Source organism: Meriones unguiculatus, chromosome 1 (assembly GCF_030254825.1).
Source record: "Meriones unguiculatus strain TT.TT164.6M chromosome 1, Bangor_MerUng_6.1, whole genome shotgun sequence".
Lineage (NCBI taxonomy): Eukaryota > Metazoa > Chordata > Mammalia > Rodentia > Muridae > Meriones > Meriones unguiculatus.
This window is the reverse complement of record NC_083349.1, coordinates 5,013,669-5,033,472: the sequence shown is the minus strand read 5'-3', so window position 1 is coordinate 5,033,472 and position 19,804 is coordinate 5,013,669. Positions and strand designations below refer to the sequence as shown.

Here is a 19,804-nt window from a genome sequence, read left to right as displayed (position 1 = left end):
TAAGGACATTGAACATTTCTTTAAGTGTTTCTCTGCCATTCGATATTCCTCTATTGAGAAATCTCTGTTTAGCTCTGTACCCCATTTTTTAATTGGATTACTTGGTTTGTTGATGTTTAACTTAAGTTCTTTATATATTCTGGATATTAGCCCTCTGTCAGATATAGGGTTGGTAAAGATCCTTTCCAGAGTCTGTGGCCTGGTGTTTTGTTCTAACAACAGTGTCCTTTGCTTTACAGAAGCTTTTCAGTTTCACGAGGTCCCATTTATTGATTGTTGATCTTAGAGCCTGTTCAGAAAGTTGTCTCCTGTGCCAATGAGTTCAAGGCTCTTCCCCACTTTTTCTTCTAACCAATTTAGTGTGTCTGCATACTTTTCTATTGCTGTGATAAAAACACCATGACCAAAAGCAACTTACAGAAGAATGTATTTGTGCTTTTGTTTCTAGAAGGGGCATCCGTAACGACTGAGGAAATATTGCAGAAGGCAGCCAGCACAAGAAGCTCAGAGCTCACATCTTTAGCCACAAACAGGAAGCAGAAAGAGGGAACTGAAGTGGACAACGCCATGAACACTCAAAGCTCACCTGAGCCACCTACTTCCTGAGGCAAGGCTCTGCCTCCTAAAGATCTCCCTAAGCAGCACCACCAGCCAAGACCCTGTGAGGACAATTCTCAAACCACCACTCCATCCATTCCACCCACCCATTCCTTCTTTATCCATTCCCTTGGCCATGCAATCCATCGTTCATTCATTCAGTTTGATGAGTGTCTGTAGTCTGTCAGGCCCTGTTTAAGGCAGTAAAAACATTGGAGAATGAAACAGTGTGACCTATGATGGCCATCCTCACTGACTGAGCCCAGCCCCCTCCTGTTCAGACCTCATTCAAGCTCTCCCTTCCCCCAAGCATCCCCTCTGTCTTAGTTACTATCCTGTTGCTATGGCGAAACACTATGACCAAGGCAACTTTCAAAAGAAAGCATTTAACTGTCTCCTTGCTTACAGTTTCAGAGGGTTAATCCACCTCTATCGTGATGGGGAGCATGGATGCGGTTAAGTGGGAATGTGGCTGGAGGAGTGGCTGAGAACTTACATCTTATTCACAAGTTGTAGGCAGAGAGAGAGAGAAAAATATATATAAAACTAAGCCCAATGCAGGCTTTAGAAAGCTTAAAGCCTACCCTCAGTGACATACATACCTCATCCGACAAGCTCACACCTACTCCAACAAAGGACACTTCTTAATCCTTCTCAAACAATTCCACTAACTGGGACCAAGCATTCAAACACATGATCTGATACCAATCTCATTCACCCACACCCTCCTCCCTTCTTTTTTTTTTTTTTTAACCTTAGATCCTGCCACTCCCCCGAGTGGACACACACAGGGCATGTGTCCAGAAGCCTTCCTTGACATCTTTCTCAGCACTTGGCACCCTTGGCGTCTGCACAGTCCTAAGACAGTCCTCACCTGTCTCCTCGGTCAGTGCTCTCAAAGTTAGCTTTTTAAATTTAAAAAGATATTTTACCCAAGTCTTCTCTGTGTGTGCACATGTGCATGCTATGGCATACCTGTGTAGATCAGAGGATAACTTGGGCGTGTCAGTTCTCTTCTTCCACCATGTGAGTCTAGAGAACACGAGGCTTTGTGGCAAGGCCCTTCACCCACTAAGCCATCTTGTCTGCCTGGAAAGAACTGATGAACTGAGTTACTTACTCTTTTGTTAGATCAAGTAGGATGGCTGGCTCATTCCATTTCCTGGTTCCCATTCTTCACACCCAGTGGCAATAACACACAAGACCCTCAAATATCCCAGATGCATATAAAGTCAGGGCTCCAGATCCAGACCCAAAGTGACTCAGCCGAGTCCCATCAGTGTGAGGGTGGGAAGGGAACCTGCCTTCTAGGACCCTCTTCCATTTTCCCACATGTCAAATGCAGCCACGAATTGAACGGACAAGCTAGTTCGTTCTAGTTACGACAGCGCTAAAAACTGACAGAAAGTGTCTCAGTGCTACTGCTGAGCCCCTCACTAGGCCAGTCTAGGCAGGCGCCTACCACTGTAGTGAAAGTTTTGGGTTTTTTTTTTTTTTTTTTTTTCAAAAACTCAGTTATTGTATATATGTTTTTGTTTTAATCCTGTCGTATATGGAGTTGCTTTTAGTTTGTCCACAGCTGTTAACTATGACTGCCTCATGCAGGCTCAGAGAGGGGCATGATCTTTGCCAGCTGCAGATAGTTTAATTCTGAGGACTCTGAGAGGGTATAAAGACAAGAGCTGGGAGAGAACTGGGGACTCTGAGAAAGAAGAAGGCTGCTCCTCATGCTGTTGCTGGTTCGTCCTTCTGCCTTGTTTGTTGTTGCTGGTTTGCTGGGCTGCTAGATATCCTGACAACTGAGATGGGTATTGCCCCAAAGAACCTGAGGACCCTAACCAGCCGGAAGTAGTAAAGAGACCTACTCCCTTTCTCCCCACTAACCTTCTTTCTCTCCTACCTAGTGTTGGAAGACTGGAAGGGAGGAAGAGGTATAAGAACAAAGTAGATAAAAAGTATACCAACATACCACTGAGCTATTCACCCTTGGTCCCTTACCTGAGGAGTACTAGATGGGTACCCTACTACTGAGTTATATATCTCTGCCCTCACTGGGTGCCTCTAGGCAGGCAGAACTAAGGATAATTTAATTTAATCTTCAACATAATGATGCAGCATCTGGTTTTTAAAATTATCATTATCAGGACTCGGAGAAAACTTTATCAGTAAAGTGCTTACTGTGCAAACATGTTATGGGTTTTATCCCCAGAACCCACATTTTAAAAGCCAGGGGTGGTGGTATCCATCTTTAATCTCAGCTCTGGGTGAGAAAAGCTGGTGGATTCATGGGGCTCACAGACCAGCCAATCTATCCTGCTTGGTAAGTTCCTGTCCCAAGAAACAAGACAGATGAGACCCTAACCCCTGCATATACATGTGCACATGTGCGCGCGCGCACACACACACACACACACACACAGACACACACACACACCTACACACACATGTACCAATTATCATCATCTTTGGGGCATGTAGTGGCCCAGGCCAGCCGTTCTAGCACTGAGAGAACAGAGACAAGATTGCGAGCTCTCGTCTGGTCTGGGCTTCCTAGTAAAACTTAGTGTCCAATTATTTTAAAATCTTCCTCATTTATAAAGAGGGAAACCAAGGCAGTTAGAAATAAACCCGGCCAAAGCTGTACAGTGTGCTGAGCTGGCATTTGAACACAAATGCATTTTCCGAAGTTGCACAGATGGCTAGTTCTTGCCGCAGCTGCTTCACCAAGTTGGAGCTGCCTCAGACTCACAGTGCTTCTTTGGAAATGTGTCACACAAGGCTGGCAAGCCCATCTGTGTGCACAGTCCCGACCAGTCCTGCCTGGTCGGGCTGGGCTGCATGGCGGTGATGGAGTTGGCCGTGAGACTAGCCACTGAGGCCATTCACGCCGTCAGGGCAGACACCCATGCATGCTTCCCCAGACTCCTGTGAGAGAATGCTCGGAACGCAAGCATAGGACCCTGGAATCTTTTTGGAGGTTTTCTGACATAGAACGACTACAAAATGCATGCATAGGTTACACTGGGGGAGGGCAATCTAATTAAAGCGGTGACTTTGAACCCAGGGACTCAGAGGTGCTAAGCAAAAGCTCTTCCTCTAGTATATCCCAAGCTCCTCACTGAAAGTGTCTACTAGACAAGGGCTCTACTTCTGAGCATGCCTCTAGTTCCTCACTGGAGGATTCGAGGCAGTGCTCTCCTGCTGAGCTACATCCCCAGCCCGCTTTTTGTTTGGGGACGATGTCTCACTAACCTGCGGAGGCTGGTGTTGAACTCATCTGCAGCCCAGGCTGACCTGAAACTAGCTGTCTTTTTGCCTCACCATCCAGAGCGAGTGGGATGAGAGACCTCTGCAATCAGTCCTGGCAGCAAGCAGTCTTTTCCCTTGGAGATTGTGTTTATTTTGTGGAAGTGGCTGGAGGAAAAGGGAGGACAACAAGAATGGGTGAGACAGGGAACTTGTTACATTGATAACAATGAGTGGCAATTATCATTAGCTGCTACTAATATGGTAAAACCGGATGCTCTCTGCCCATAGGTAGCTTGATGCACATTGACTGGCGTCTCAAACAACGTACCTTAGGAGATAATTTCGTTGTATTTTGCCGGACACCAGGAATTGGGATGCTAAGAGTCTCAAGCGGTCTAGGCCAGGATTCAAATCTAGTGCCTGAGACCTACTGTAGCCAACTTTCATTCCTGCCTGTTCTGCTGCAAACCTTGAGCTCCTGCTCCCTGGAGGAAGGAGTATTTGTGTCTTGGGACCTGTTTGTCTTAGCCTTCTAGGTCCCTCAGGTGTCCTCTCACTGGGATGGAACTGTGCAACCAGAATCCAGGGAGGTGCACACCAGGGGCAGAGTGGTTTTGGCTTTTGGGTTGCATGGATTGGTGGGGGAGGGGGGAAAGAGGTAGGGAGGAGCCGAGGAGCTGCGACAGGGCCGGGGAGGAGCCAGGCAGGCACCGCGGTGGCGGGCGGCGCGCGCGCGCGCCCGGGGCTGCAGCAGCCGCGGCTCCGGTGAGTCCGCCCCTCCCCCGCCCCCGCCCCCGCCCCAGCCTCTTCCCAAGGGGGAGGCCCCGAGTGGGGGCGCGGAGGTCGGTGCAAAGAGGAGCGCATCTGGAGCTGGGGAGCTAAGTCTGCAGTGCCAGTTGGACGCTCCGGGGGAGGGGCACGTGGCCCTGGTAAAAGGGGGATCCTGATTCCAAAACACCTGGGTGCACTCCACCCTTCTCCCACCCGTCCCCGGGGCATGGGCATCAGTGACCCATCCCATGGCCCCTAAGTGATTAAAGCCTCATGACCTCTCAAGGTCCTGGATACCGTTCCCCTCTCCTGCAGAGTCTTGGGACCCTGACATTTTAACCCTTCCAACACCCCCTCAAAAAAAAAAAAAAATCTTCTGCAGACCAGAGACGCATTGAAAACTTCAACTCCCAGCCGCCTTAGCAGCTCCGGTGCCATAAAGCTGCAGTAACACTAGCAGCAAGACCAGCTGGGAGTTGTAGTCTCTAAGCATTTAACTCGCTGCCGGGGGCCCGGAGGTGGGAGGGGGCGGCTGGACCTCACTGGGGTCACCTGGGGTCGCTCTGCTACTTGGAGTGGGGCAAGATGCAAAGCTTGGGCTGATTTGTTTTCCCTCCCGGCTTGGGTCGGCAGATCAGATACCAGCCCCCCCACCTTCTTTTCACCTGGCAAGCGTGGGTACTGGTCCGCAGCGGCTAGGCTCGTCCACCCTGCAACTCCCATGGGCTACCGCCCCCCGCCGCCTCGGCTGCCACCCAGGACAAGGCAAGGGTAAGCGCAGGTGAGTCTGACCCTGGCCGGATGGGAGTCTTCCTCAGCAGCCCCCTTTTAACTGACTGTCTTTCCCTCCTGTGCTCCTTTCCCACCCATGTCTAACGTCTAACCCCAAAACGTGTGTCACTCCCTCCTCTCCCACATCCACCTCTCTCCTGCTCTCTTTTTTCTGACCATGCGTCTGTCCATCTGTGTGCCGAACTCTGTTCTCTCGCCTTGTGTCTGAGGGCTCCAGCCATTGTCTGGCTGTCCAACCCGGAATTCAGCATCCTCTCTCTCTTCTGATCTACCTGTCTCTCTTTGGAAGGTATTTCTGCCCACACTCCTGCCTGCCCGGCTTCACTTCTGAGTGTGTGTGTGTGTGTGTGTGTGTGTGTGCGCGCGTGTGCGTGTATGTGTGTGTGTGTGTGTGTGTACCATGTCTTGGACATAATGAAGTAAAGCTGTTCCCCAGCCCCTCCACCCTGAACCTCTATACTCCACGTTCTGTGTCTGTCTTTCCCTGGCTACTGGACTGCGCTTAGTCCTCCGTCTTATCTCCATCTGTCCTCTGAGCTCCCCTTCCCTCAACTTGGGGGTGTTGTCATTTCCTCTGAACCTGCAGAAGCTTCCCACCCTGAGCCCCAAGCAGCGCTCCTCCACCTGCTCAAATTTACCTGCCACAGACAAGCTGCCAGCTACCGATGGCTGCCTCCACCTTCCACTTTGAGTCTCAGAGTGCCAGATCTGACTTCCTGCCTGTGGTCCCCCTGGGGGCACATTCTTTTGGTCTGAGTGCCCTGCCTTTTGGTGTGGCTCTGTTGATCTGTTTGCTCCTTGACCTCTCGCATTGGATGGTGACCCCACAATGTGACCTGACCAACTGGCCCCTGAGCCACCACCCTCTGGCATTTGCCCCTTCCCAGTCCTTCTCCCTCATCTCTGCATCTGTTGGTATCACTGTCTGCATCACTGCCCACCCCACTCTTAAGTTTAGGATCGCGTGGCCACTATGTCTGGGGACTACGAAGATGACCTCTGCCGGCGGGCCCTCATCCTGGTCTCAGACCTCTGTGCACGGGTCCGAGATGCTGACACCAATGACAGGTGCCAGGAGTTCAACGAGCTGCGGATCAGAGGCTATCCCCGGGGTCCAGACGCAGGTCAGAACCCCAGCTGTCCCAAACAGCCACTACCCTCTACCCAACTCCACAACAGCAAAGATCTGGGGAAGGTCAGCAGGGCCGCTCAGCTTGCTACCCCATTGACAGTCTTGCCTCTAGCTTGTCTGCTGCTGCTTTGTCCTCAGACCGCTGAATTGAGAGAAATAGCTGTGTGTTTGGCCCATCTAACTCCTGACCTTGGTGTTTTGTCCTGTAGACCTACCATTTTTTAATTATGGCCAACAAATATCCCCTTCAGAAATCATGAATTTTTTTTTTTGTTTGAGGTAAAGAGAAGGTGGGGGTCAGATAGGGTCTTATGGAGGCCCAGTTGGTCTCAAACTTGAAACCATCCTCCTGCATAAGTTGTCCAGGTGCTGGGATTACAGATGTGAAGACCTAGCTCTGGCAGAACTAATAACACCAAAAAGCTACAGACTAAAACATCCAGAGGAAGGGTGTTGGTGTGCGGGGGTTGGAGGGAGGTGAGAGTCCAGGAGACATGAGGCACGACTGTCCAGTGTTACCTTTCAGTAAAGTCACAGGTCGGCTTTAATTCTCATTACCCAACAGAGAAGCTCCCCTAAAGCTTGGGGTTTAGGGTTTTTGTTGGAGGATGGTCATGTGATGTGTTCATCAGCTTTTGTGTCACTGTAGTCAGATTCCTGATGGCAACAGAGGGAAGATCTACTTAGCTCGTGGGTTCGGAGGTATAGCTCTATCACAGGGAGAAGGCAGTGCAGCCACATCATGGCCGAGCAGGAAACATGACCCGGGGGTCCTGGTGCTAGCAGTCCCTCCTCTTTTACTGCAATTTGCTGGTCTTTCCCCTCCATGAGTTCTCTCTAGAAATGCCCTCTCATAGACAGCCTTAGGCTTTTAGGCTTTCGCCTGCTGCCGCTGGTGCTGGTGGTGATGATATGTGTGTGCTTGTATGTGTGCGTACACATGTGCACATGGGCACACATGGGTGCACAGGTCAGAAAACTCTTCAGGAACTGTCCACTTTTTAATTTATTTTTAATCTTGTATGCCTACATATTTTTCCTGCAGGTAGGTCTGTGCACCACATACCTACTGGTGCCCACAGAGGCCAAAGCAGGCTGTCAGATGCCCTGGAACTGGAGTTACATGTAGTTGTGAGCCACCGTGTGGGTGCTAGGAATTAAACCCGGGTTCTCTGCAAGAGCAGTGAGTGCTCTTAACTGCTGACACTTACCCTTTAATGTTTTGAATCAGGGTCTCTCACTGGCTTGGAACTCACAAAGTTGGCTAGACCGCATGGCCACTGAGCCCCCGGGATCTGCTGGTCTCTGTGTCTGCAGGTGCTGGGATCATGAGTGTGCACCGCCAGGCTTGGCTATTTTTGTGTGGGCTCTGGAGATCAAACTAAGGGCCTCATGCTTGCATAACAAATACTTTACTGACAGAACCGTCGCCCCAGCCCCTTGTTGTTTTGCATTTTGATATAGGGTCTCATTCTGTGACCCAGACTGGCTCACCCTAAACTCACAGCAATCCTATGTCAGTCCCATAGGCACTGAATTGACAGACAGGAGTCACCACACCGAGCTCGTAGGTGACTCCAAACCTAGCGGGTTGACAGTGAAAAGCAACCATCACACGTAGACGTGACTGTCTCGTGGTGGCCCTTAATCTTTAGCCCTTCCAGAGTATGGGTTGATGGCCCAACATGACATAGCACTGTCACCGACTGTCCAGCGTGGGCCAAGACAGCAGGGAGAACACCTCAAGAGCTTGGAGCCCTCATATGTGCACCTGTTCTGACAGCTTCTCACACAGGGGCTTGTCAGGCGTGGAAAGGGAGTATCTTTTGCTCTAGGCACACAGCGGCCTGGTCTTGCACTCCCTGGGCTGTGCAGACAGGCATGTCGAGCTGGAGAGGCTTGAAAGATTCAGGGTCTGGGATGGGGATCTTATACTGGCAAAGGTAGGAGCACCCACCAGTTTCCTTCATGACTCCCTTGCCCCGGTGCCTCCCACGTACACAGGGCTGCTAAACTCCTGGACTCTGGTTTTCAGCAGCAGATACAACTCTCAGGAGGTGGGGTGGCCACTTAGACAGGAGTACCCCAAGGGAGGTGGCAGGACAAAGCTCAGAGTTCTTGCACCAATACCTGGCACATGTTCCTGAGACTTCCCTCGTTCCCACAGCCTTGGTCTTCTCAGCTGGGAGGTGAGATATATTACATGTGGGCCACACAGAAGCATAAGAATTAATGTCACACCCTGCTTCTGCTCCACCAGGTGACCTATCTCTAGGAGGTGTCTCCTCTCTGAGTGTTCCCTGAACACAGCAATTACAGTTGGATGTCCCAGCTGGCAATGACTGAGTTACTTGTCCCCACCCATCATGGTTCTCCATATAGACAGAGCAAGGACTCATTCTTATTCTACCTCCAATCCCAGGAATCACCTCCAAAATAAATTCTCACAGCCTGGAGAGTTACATCGATAAAGCCCTACTCCCTACTAAAGAAGACATAATACCCCACTCCCGGTACTAATTACTGAAAGAGCCACAAAACATTGGTTGTCAGAAATGGGCTTTATTGAACTTTCTCAGCAAAACAGAGCAGCATGTTACCGGCATTCAGAAGGTACCAGTTAGTGTGTTATATCATGTGACCACAGGCATGAGACTGATGATCTGAGTAAGGGAGTCTCCCTGGGGCCACTGTTCATCCAAAAGTACCGAAGTGTGGTAGGAATAACATGAGTTTAGAAGTGTGGCACCTGTGGTGCATGGGGGTTGGGGGTAGGGAAAGCATGTGCACACATGCACGTGTGGGAGGTCAGAGGTCAGCCACAGATATTTCTCAAGCACTGTCCACCTTATGTCTTGAAACAGACTCACTTGTTAACCAAGTAGGCAAGGCTGACTGGCCAGCAAGCTCCTAAGGAAGCAGCTGACTATGCCTCCCCAGTGCTGGGATTACATGCACCTGCCACCCTGCCCAGCCTTTCGGTGGAACTGCTGGGAATTCAAACCAAGCCCTCACCCTTGTGCAGCGAACACTTAACTGACTGAGGCATCTCCCAAGCCCCCATGGGGCGTATTGTGTGGGCCTCCACTTCCTGTTGTCAAACAGGAACGACTATGTTGGCAACCTCAAGGGGTGCTCCGAGTTATCAGCTGGAGTGTCACACCTCGGCAAATGTTTGCCCTTGTGTTCTACCTGCCATTTGCATCCATCACAAAGGGCAGAGTTGGGTCATCCCATTGGCCAAATGCAGAATGTAAGCCCCACAGAGGTTAAGGTAGATTCCCAAGAACACACAGCAAAATATTTCCTGGGTTGTCTCCAAGCCTCTGGGGGTCTAGTCCTTCAGAAATGCCCTATTGCAGAGAAGCATCATGAGCTGGAGAGCTCCAGGCAGTCTTCAGGGCTTGCATCTGCCACCTGTCACCTGCTACCTGCAGAGTGGGTTGTGAGTCCCACTGGCTCTGTATACACCCATTGTAGAGCAATGCAGCCATAGAAGAAACATTGAGTTCAAAGTCAGTGGTACCAGGAAAATAGGCAGGGCAAAAACATGCCAGATATTCTTGGGATATCATTGATGCCTCATGATCCCTGACCTCTCTCTTCACTCTTTCCAGACATTTCCGTGAGCCTGCTGTCAGTCATTGTGACATTCTGCGGCATCGTCCTCCTGGGTGTCTCTCTCTTCGTGTCCTGGAAGTTATGCTGGGTGCCCTGGAGGGACAAAGGAGGCTCAGCAGTGGGCGGTGGCCCCCTCCGCAAAGACCTAGCCCCTGGAGTTGGGTTGGCAGGCTTGGTAGGAGGTGGTGGGCACCACCTGGGAGCCAGCCTAGGTGGCCATCCCCTGCTGGGTGGCCCGCACCACCATGCCCACACAGCCCACCATCCGCCTTTTGCCGAGCTGCTGGAGCCGGGCGGCCTTGCTGGCTCAGAGCCTCCAGAACCTTCCTACCTGGACATGGACTCATATCCAGAGGCTGCTGTGGCCTCTGTGGTAGCTGCTGGAGTCAAACCGAGCCAGACATCCCCTGAGCTGCCTTCGGAGGGTGGAACAGGCTCTGGGCTGCTCCTGCTGCCTCCTAGTGGTGGGGGCTTGCCCAGTGCCCAGTCTCATCAGCAGGTCACAAGTCTAGCACCCACCACCAGGTGAGAGAGGGTATTGGGCTTGGGGCTTCGCCATGAAGCTCTGCTTCTCTGTCTCTTTCTTATCTGTGGCTCTTCCGGTATAGGGTCAGGGCAGGTGATGGTGTACTGATTCCTGGTTCCTAGGGAGGATGGGACTGAGGCCCAGACTCAAGAGGAAGGGAGCAGAGCCTTGAATTCCTAGGTTAAGACACAGAAGGAGCCTGGAGACAAGAATCCAGGGTTAGAAACCAGCATAGTAGTGTACATCTCAGCCATTTCACAGCCTAAGACAGGAGGATCTAAAGTTCAGGGTTGGCCCGGGCAACTTAGTGAAGCCCTGTCTTAAAATCAGGATTGAAAAAAAAAAGTATCTCAGTGGGAGAGCACCTGCCTAGAATTCCCCAGGGCAGGGGTGGGGTGGGGCTGTGCCTGAGAGGGAGAGCCCTTTCTTCAGTGAGTTGCCAGGGTGTGGATTTTTGGAAGAGCTCTAGTCTAGCTTGCAGAAGGCTGTAGATTCAGTCTCAGTGGTGGTGGTGGTGGTGGTGGTGGTGGTGGGGTTCTGAGGTGTAGGCAATTATTTATCTCATTTAGTGTAAGCTATGATTAGTAACCTGGACCCAGTGTTCACCTGGCCATTCTCATTCTTCCTCATTCTGTGCTTGAAAGCTTAGGGGCTGGTAGGAGCTGGACCTCAGTTGGATGCTGTGTTCATGCTTCCACACTAAGGGCTCTGACAGTCCAAGGGGTACAGGCTAGGGAGACAGGAAAGCAGCTCTGGGGACCACCAAAGGCCCCAAGGAGACCCCAGCCCAGGGTTGGAGGAAGCTAAAATTTTCCTGGAGATGGAGGTACCTTGATAGACAGACATTCACATGGTTGGGGAGCTAAGACAAGTGTGCAGGTAGGGGTGTGTATACAGTCATTTCAGGCAGGAGCACAGGGAGAGCAGTGGAGACCAAGTGCATGGTGGGAAGAGCCAGGAGGCAGGCAGGCAGGCAGGCAGGCAGGAGATAAAATCTGGATAAAGCCTGGGACATGAAGCTGCAGACACCAGACCATTCAAGGATAGAAGTGGCAGGTGGAAAGGCTGTGCTCTGAGGGCACTGGGGAGCCACAGCAGGGCTATAAGCCAAGGAGGAGAGGTGCCAACTCTTGAGCCATCTAGAGAGGGAGAAATGCAGCCAGTAGCCCAGGCAGGCAGAGGAGAAGCTGAGCACAGAACAAGCCATGATGGAGGATCGGGCCAAAAATGACTTTGAGGATTTGAGTGAGGTATTGGGAACCTGATGACCTTCAGGTCTGGTTGGAGCTGGTTTAGAAATGTGGGTAACACCCCTGCTGCTGGCGGGGAAACTGAGGCTCAGGAAGCACACGTGTCTTATTCAAGGTCAAATAACCAGTCAAGGACAGGATTATAGGCACCTGGCTGGGAGTCAGATGGAATCAGATGCCACTCGGATCTGAACCTCACCTTGGTCTCCCCTGACACACAGGTACCCAGCCCTGCCCAGGCCCCTCACCCAGCAGACCCTGACCACGCAAGCAGACCCGAGCAGTGAAGAGCGACCACCTGCACTGCCCTTACCCTTGCCGGGTGGTGAGGAGAAGGCCAAGCTCATCGGTCAGATCAAGCCAGAGCTGTACCAGGGCACCGGACCTGGCGGCCGGCGAGGCGGGGGCTCTGGGGAGGCAGGGGCGCCCTGTGGCCGGATCAGTTTTGCCTTGCGGTACCTCTATGGCTCTGACCAGCTTGTGGTGCGGATCCTGCAGGCCCTGGACCTCCCAGCAAAGGACTCCAATGGGTTCTCAGACCCCTACGTCAAGATCTACCTGCTGCCCGATCGCAAAAAGAAGTTCCAGACCAAGGTCAGGGCGAAGGGCCAGGGTTTGTAGTGTTTATGTGATCTACTAGGTTTGAGGGAGGGGGGGTAGGGAAGAGCCCTGGGGGACAAGGGCTGAGGTTAGGATCCTTGGGTCTGAGAGGAGGGCAGGGGACTGGACCTCTGGATCTGAGGGAAGAGGGATGAGGTCTGTACCCCAAGTCTGAGAGAGGAATCTGGGGAACACCCATGGGTCATAAAAAGGGGTCTGAGGTCTTGTCCTTGGGGTTGTGGAAGGCGTTCTAGGGTGTTCATCCCTGGTTTTTGAGGGAGGAAGGCAGTGGTCTGGACCTGGGTCTGAGAAAGAAGGATTTGGAGGAGGCTTGGATCTCAGGGAGGAGGACTTGGTATATGAATCTCTGGGCCTGAAAAAGAAGGGCTGGGGAGGACCTTCATGTCTGTGGGAGGAGGGCTGGGCTTGAGGAAGGGCTGTGGCTCTGAGGAAAGAGGGCTGAAGCCTCTGGGTCTGAGGGAGGAGTCTGGATCTGAAAGCTCCGGGCAGACGTGGAGCACACAGCTTACCGATTCTGGGAACAAGGCCAGTGGACATCTCGTGTGTCTCTGCCTCTATCCCCAGGTGCACAGGAAGACGCTGAACCCCATCTTTAACGAGACGTTCCAGTTCTCCGTGCCGCTGGCCGAGCTGGCACAGCGCAAGCTGCACTTCAGCGTTTATGACTTTGACCGCTTCTCGCGGCATGACCTCATTGGCCAGGTGGTTTTGGACAACCTGCTGGAGCTGGCTGAACAGCCCCCTGATCGCCCGCTGTGGAGGGACATCCTGGAGGGTGGCTCGGTCAGTGGATCCATTCACAACGGGCCCCTGTACCAGCTCTCCCCTCTCCCCCCACCCCCAGGCCCCCCACATGTCATCCTCCTCATTTCCATCCCCAAGTGCTGGAAGCACTATTTTGCAGGGAATATTGCACACACAGAAGCTAGGATGATGAGGGACTTGGGGAGGAATCTCTTCCCTTTCCAGCTTTATGAGACTATGTTTGTTATCAGGCCCTGAGCCTAGATTCTCAAGCTTGTCTCCCACCTGATATCTTACATGCCTGTGACAGTTTGCCCTCTGACCCAGATGTCACTATCTAACTCATTCTCCCCTTCCCCTGCCATGACTTCCCCTCCCAACAGTCGCTTGCTCATTTCCAGACTTCCAGGTGCCCAGGCCCTCTCTAAAGGTCTTAATTCTTCAAATTTCTCCCTTCAAACCCTTTCACAGTCTTTCCTTCTGCCTCTTTGAGGTTCCTTGGGAGTCCTACCACCTGGATCCTCAGACGTAGGATATTCAGGGTTCCCCACTTCTCATAGCATCAGATCAGAGAGCACACACTCCTGACTCTGATTCTGTGGCAACTGCCATAGAGCCTCTTACCCCCTTGCAGTTCCCATGCCATGCCCAGGCCTAACCGAGTGTCCTGAGCCCTTGGGTCCTCAGGCCTCATACCCAGTGCCAGTTCCTATCTGCAATTCCTACCAGTTTGTGGGAGCCAGGAGAGGGCAGTTCTGAGCCTCAGTGTCTTCGTTTGTCAGGGGTATGGATGAAGCAGGCACCTGTAGCTTTTCCCTAAGGAGCTCTCCGTGGTCAGCTTCCTTGTCCCTCAGGCCCAGTCTCCGGGACCCGGAACTCCCATGCACACTGCTGCCACCAGGGCTGCCCCGTGAAAGGGTCTAGCTCTCCCCCAACCCTGTCTCCTTCTGCCCAACCCTCCTGTTTCTCACCTGAGGCTTTCACTCATCCATCCATTCATTCATCCCCTCACCAGGGTGGGGAAGCAGAGACCCTAAGAGAGAGGGAGAAGAGAGATCTAGAGATGCAAGTGCCAAGGTGGGAGTGGACATTCATTCATAAGGGACAGGGTTGGTAGCTGGAGGCCGTGGAGAGAAGGGACAGACTGAGTCCCACACAAGCCTCCTGGCCTCTATGGCTCAAGGGTGGGAAGATTGCTGCAGAGCACAGGAGACACAGAGAGCAGAAGGAAGCTTCTATAGAGGCCAATTGCTCCTTCTTGGATGCTCCAGAACGAAGCAGTGGCCAGAGCCCCCCAGGATCCACACCCAGGGCCTCCAGGCTCTGACCCACACTAACCTAGGCTCTGTTCACCCTGCTTACCACTGTCACAACCTTTGCCCAAGCTCTTCTCTCTGCTGGGGAAGCCCTTCCTCCCCTCCCGATTCTATCCCTGAGCCATCAAAGCCTTAGCATCTCATGAACACTGGGCCTGGCATTCCTCCTTCTCTCTAGGTCTCTTTCTCAGTCTCTGATTGCTTTTCTACTGGTCTTTGTCTCTCCTACCCACCATGTCCGTCTGTCTGTCTGTCTCTCTCTCTCCATCCCTCTTTCCCCTCCTCCCATTTCTCTGGGTTTCCATCTTTCTCCATCTCTGTTCATTTCTCTCTCTCCCTTTCTCTGCCTTTGTCCACCTTCTCTTGGTTTCTGTCTCTCTTGCCAAATCTCTCTCACCCTTTCTCTTGTCTCTGCGTTCCACCATCTTCTCTACAGAACAAAACAGGCTTTGATGGTGAACAGCTGTGGCAGGGAAGCAATGGGGCCTTGGCCAAGAGTCAGACTGCTCAGTAGATGGGAACCTAGCAGCGGTGCAAAAAGGAGGCAGGATGGAGAGAGCTGCAGGGAAAGATGGTCACACGGCCCTCTGTCCCCCCTGCAGGAAAAGGCAGATCTTGGGGAGCTCAATTTCTCACTCTGCTACCTCCCCACGGCTGGGCGCCTCACCGTGACCATCATCAAAGCCTCTAACCTCAAAGCAATGGACCTCACTGGCTTCTCAGGTGTGTCTGGGTTGAGGCCTGAGGAAGAAGGTTGGGGTCTGAGGGGGGAGGCCTCTGCTCAGTCCCCTGCTTCTCTGCACAGACCCCTATGTGAAGGCCTCTCTGATCAGTGAGGGGCGACGTCTGAAGAAACGGAAGACCTCCATTAAGAAGAACACGCTGAACCCCACGTACAATGAGGCCCTGGTCTTCGATGTGGCCCCCGAGAGTGTGGAGAATGTGGGACTCAGCATTGCAGTGGTGGACTATGACTGGTGAGAGGCACCCCGAGGCAGGGCCAGGCGTGGCGGGGTGTGGCTGGCCGCATCCCCTCACCTTTCCAGTAACCCCTTCCCCACCCCCCAGCATCGGCCACAATGAGGTGATTGGTGTGTGTCGCGTGGGGCCAGAGGCTGCAGACCCACATGGCAGGGAGCACTGGGCAGAGATGCTGGCTAACCCGCGCAAGCCTGTGGAGCACTGGCACCAGCTGGTGGAGGTGAGTGGAGGCCACCTCTGCCAGGTGTGGGCACAGCTGCCTGTGTCTGGCTGTGTGGGCTAGGGGCGACTCGCTCAACCTGTCTGTCCCTGTTCCCTTTCCTGGGACTCCAGCCCGTGAGTAGCAGCTACAGTGAGGGCCGCTGTGAGGGTTCAGTTTGTGGAGCGCTCCGCCGTGGTCACAGATGCTAAACACAAAATATATGAAGAAATGGGGTGACAAATCTTTTACCCCCCACCCCAGCAAGGTGTGAATATTAGTGGATGTGATGTAATGTTTTTGTTTTTGCTTGTTTGTTTGCTTTTCAAGACAGGAATTCTCTGTGTAGCTCTGGCTGTCCTGGAACTCACTATGTAGACCAGTTTGGCCTTGAATTCACAGAAATCCACCTCCCAAGTGCTGGGAGAAGAATGATTTTTTTTGTTTTAGTTTTTGGGGATGGGGTTTCTCTGTGTAGCCCTGGCTGTCCTGGACTTGCTTGTAGATCAGGCTGTCCTCAAACTCACAGTGATCCGCCTGCCTCCCGCCTTGAGTGCTGGAGAATGATTTTTTAACGAATAAGAAAATATCAGGCAGGAAGGTGTAGCTCAGCAGCAGAGCATTTGCTTGTCACACGTGAAGGTTAGCCCCCAGCGCCACAAACAACGCTCACAACGCTAACGGTGGATTCAAAGCACAGCCTAACAGGAAGGCATGGCGCAGGGTCTGTCGGGAAGACCACTGGGCGCTTGTTTCTTGTGTAGGGGCTGTGATGTGAGTCTTTTGAGGCAGACGGCTTTCCACAAGGGCCCTGGGAGAATGTTCTGGAAGAGAGGGCATTGAGAGGGGCTTAGGAGGAGGTTCAGGTGGCACAGATTGGAGAGACTGGACCTCAGTGGCCACTTTTAGGAAGAATCTATCTTATGGGTGTTGTGCCTGCTTGCGTGTCTGCTTGCATGCAGTGCCTGCAGAAGCCAGAAGAGGGCATCAGATCCCCTGGACTCAGACTTACAGACAGTTGTGAGCTGCTGTGGGTGCTGGGAACAGAAGCTAGGTCCTCTGGAAGAGCAGCCAGGGCTCTCAACCCTTGAGCCACCTCTCCAGCCCCCGCCAGTGGCTACTTTTGTGGTAGAAGCAGTGCATTCACTTCTCAGCTTTGCGAAAGCTGTTTAAAATAGCCTCTTGGGACTGGAGGGATGGCTGGGTTAGGAAGTATCTGCGGTGCAAGCATGAGAACTGCCCCAGAATGCAGGCAAAGGTCCGGTCTGGGGTCACAGCCTGAAATCCCAGCGGCAAGGAGGCAGAGACACCAGAGACTCACTGGCCAGCCAGCCAAACCCCATGGATGAGCCCCAGGTCCTGGTGAAGGGCTTTGTCTTAAAACACAGAGTGGGGCTGGAGAGATGGCCCAGTGTAAGAGTCTCCGCTCTGCGTCTGAGTCCCGTCCCCAGCACCCATGGCTGCTCTGCTTGTAAGCACAGTGTTGCGGGGAAGAGATCTGGAGTCCTGGAGCTCGCTTCCAGCTAGTCCAGCTGAGGAGGTTGATGTTCTGGTTCAGGAAGGGACCCCGTCTCCAGGCACTAAGGGAGACAGCAGCAACAGAGGACCATGTCCTGCTGTGGCCTCTGTATGCGTGCGCACAGGCATGGCTATAGATGCACACACATAAAGCACACATATGCACAGCATACACAAGTATACACCACCTCCAGGCATGCACACACGCCCACACACGCTAGCACACACACACACACACACACACACACACACACACACACCTGTGGGTCCACAGAAACTGTCAAATGTGACCATTTTCTCTACAAAGACATCCGCTTTGAAAATATCCACATATTTGCTTCCATTAAAAGAAGTAAAATTACTGTAAATTCTGCTCAGAATAATGTAGATTTTTCAGACCTCAATCTTTGTTTCTTGGTAGTTTTCTATTATTTTGGTATACTAAGGAAAATTCACCCTGAAACAGTGTAGAACCTGGGTGCTGTGGCTCGTGCCTGTAAGGTGGCCCTTTGGAGGCCGAGACAAGGGGTTTGTCTTGAGTTTCAGGCCAGAGTGAGTTCCAGGCCAGTCTGGGCTATGGAGTGAGTCTGAGTCAGAGGCTAACCCCTCATCCAAGTCTGAGTCTGAGTCTCATTCTGAGGCTAACCTTAACCCTTTGTGTAAGTCTCAGGCTAGCCCTAACCCTGGGCTGAGACAAACCCACGTCAATTCTCTCCATGGCAAGTTGACCCCTCCCCAGACACGCACAAGCCCCTTTCCCAGAGTTTGAGCAGCCCAGCCCAGAGCTCAGGGTTGAGAGCTTACGAGATGGGAACCCGCTGTGAGGACAGAGCTTGTACCCTCCTGGGCATGCACTCTTCCAGTGACCTCCCTCACTCTGCTTCTCTGGGAAGGTCCAGTGAGCCACACTACCAGCGCTGGATGATCCTGCAAGGTGGAGGCCTTCCCTGGAGGGCAGGGTTTCAGCCCTGGTGCTGTGTGTGGCCACAGACCGACAGCCTCTATCCAGATAGCCCCTGCCCAGAGCCTGCTGACAGCTCGGTGGCTCCCTGGATCCCAAGATAAGGTTTCAACCTCCTGAGCCCTGGACCTGCCTCGTGGCTCCTTTCCATGACCCTATCTTCCTTGTGTTTTAGACCTCATTTGTGCCTCAGTTTCCCCTCTAGTAGAATGGATGGCGATACCATTTCCCACATCCCCTGGGATCTAAGGAAAGACAGCTTATAGAAGAATGGGACAGAGGCTCCCTGCTGGGTAATGCAGCTGTTCTCTTTCACCCCCAACTCCAGGAGAAGACTCTGAGCAGCTTCACAAAAGGCGGCAAAGGACTGTCAGAGAAAGAGAACTCAGAGTGAGGGTAAGACCCGGAAAGGCAGATGGTCCTCTGAGCACTGGCTGAGGAAGGACCTCTGAGTCTAAAGGAGGAAGGCTGGGGCTGGAGCCTGGGCCTAAAAGAGTGGGGGGTGGCTGGGTTTGAAGGAGGGGCGCTGGGTCTGAAGGAGGAGGGCTGAGCCTGGACCCCTGGGTCTGAAGGAGGTATCAGGCTGCAATGGCTTTGTCCTAACTCACTCAGGTCTCTCCTCTTCCTCCCACTCCTGGTTTTTAGGTCTGGTCTAAGCCTGGGATCGGACCAGATGCCCTCAGGACCCCATCCCTTCCTGCCCGGACTGTGAACTCATCTCCTCGAAGCCATAATGTCCGAGCTGCTGGTGCGGGGTGGCCTGGGCCTCCCCTCCTTATCGGGGAGGTGTGAGGCTAGGAGGCCGCGGGCCCGGCTCCCTGTTTCAGGGTGGGTGGTTCTCAGCCTCCATTGTCTGTCTTCTTACCCCCAGAGTTCCCCGTAGAGGCAAGGGGCCGTGCATGTCTGGAGACCCCTGCCTCCACCCCTGTCTGTCTACTTGTCTGCCCCTTCGCTGTTGTCTGAGTCTTGCTGTTCTGGCCTGTGTCCTCACCGTGAATGTCGACGGACCAATCCTTGATGTCCCCTGAACAGACACACCCTGTACAACGTCCACCCCTCCGTCCCTCCATCTGCGTCTGGCCGATCCCCCTCTGCTGCTGCTATCATCACCAGAAATAAACACACTCTGTGGGTCTCATTCCATTTGGGGCTCCTATCTCCAGGGGACTAGGATGTGTGCTGGAGTGGGTGGGGCTAGGCTACCAGGGGGGTTCTCCAAATGAGATTTCCAGATGAGAGCCAAAACAGAATTTCCAACTGTAAGAGACAAAGCGACAGAAATGCCTTGTGCACTTCTGACTAACCTTCCAAAGACAGACCGCCATAGGTAACTCTGGGCACCGAGCAGAGGATGGGGAGCTGGCTTGGCCTGCCTCTCGTGAGGACAGGGTACCTTCCACAGTGCTAGGTGTCCTATTCTTAGGCAATGACATCCAAGCAGGCACCTCAGACAGGCGCCTCCCTTATGCAATCATCTTGTCCTTAAGAATTCTAGAGCTGCCCAAACCTAGCTGTTACTAACTCCA

The 19,804-nt window shown here is 52.8% G+C and overlaps 2 protein-coding genes across 6 annotated transcripts in view; one reads left to right on the top strand and one right to left on the bottom strand.

The window, feature by feature from the left end:
* Positions 1–6,099, bottom strand: part of C1H19orf81 (chromosome 1 C19orf81 homolog) — a 32,607-nt gene extending 26,508 nt beyond the window's left edge. For both annotated transcript variants that reach the window (XM_060380122.1, XM_060380127.1), the window contains exons 1-2: positions 6,048–6,099; positions 3,850–4,011 (exon numbers count right to left, since the gene is read on the bottom strand). In XM_060380122.1, the coding sequence (XP_060236105.1) occupies positions 3,850–3,874 (25 nt within the window). In that variant the 5' untranslated portion in view covers positions 3,875–4,011; positions 6,048–6,099. The remainder of the gene's footprint in view (positions 1–3,849; positions 4,012–6,047) is intronic.
* Positions 4,473–19,421, top strand: Syt3 (synaptotagmin 3). 4 transcript variants are annotated; one of them, XM_021633845.2, is made up of 11 exons: positions 4,473–4,611; positions 5,251–5,398; positions 6,368–6,533; positions 10,159–10,687; positions 12,160–12,532; positions 13,124–13,342; positions 15,222–15,342; positions 15,425–15,596; positions 15,688–15,820; positions 18,607–18,674; positions 18,924–19,421. In XM_021633845.2, the coding sequence occupies exons 3-10, from the start codon at positions 6,383–6,385 to the stop codon at positions 18,670–18,672; spliced, it is 1,764 nt and encodes a 587-aa protein (XP_021489520.1). In that variant the 5' UTR covers positions 4,473–4,611; positions 5,251–5,398; positions 6,368–6,382; the 3' UTR covers positions 18,673–18,674; positions 18,924–19,421. The 4 variants fall into 4 exon arrangements, with proteins under 4 accessions (XP_021489520.1, XP_060236052.1, XP_060236057.1 ...); XM_060380069.1 differs by having other exon boundaries at positions 6,363–6,533; XM_060380074.1 differs by lacking the exon at positions 4,473–4,611 and adding an exon at positions 4,652–4,775.
* The last annotated feature ends 383 nt before the right edge of the window (positions 19,422–19,804 follow it).

What these genes read in the sequence shown, in the direction of transcription:
- Syt3 (XM_021633845.2), top strand. Translation starts at nt 6,383, where the DNA reads ATGTCTGGGGACTACGAAGATGACCTCTGCCGGCGGGCCCTCATCCTG. An exon ending in ACATCCTGGAGGGTGGCTCG is followed by an intron (nt 13,343 to 15,221) that starts GTCAGTGGATCC and finishes TCCCCCCTGCAG; the next exon opens with GAAAAGGCAGATCTTGGGGA. An exon ending in ACTGGCACCAGCTGGTGGAG is followed by an intron (nt 15,821 to 18,606) that starts GTGAGTGGAGGC and finishes CCCCAACTCCAG; the next exon opens with GAGAAGACTCTGAGCAGCTT.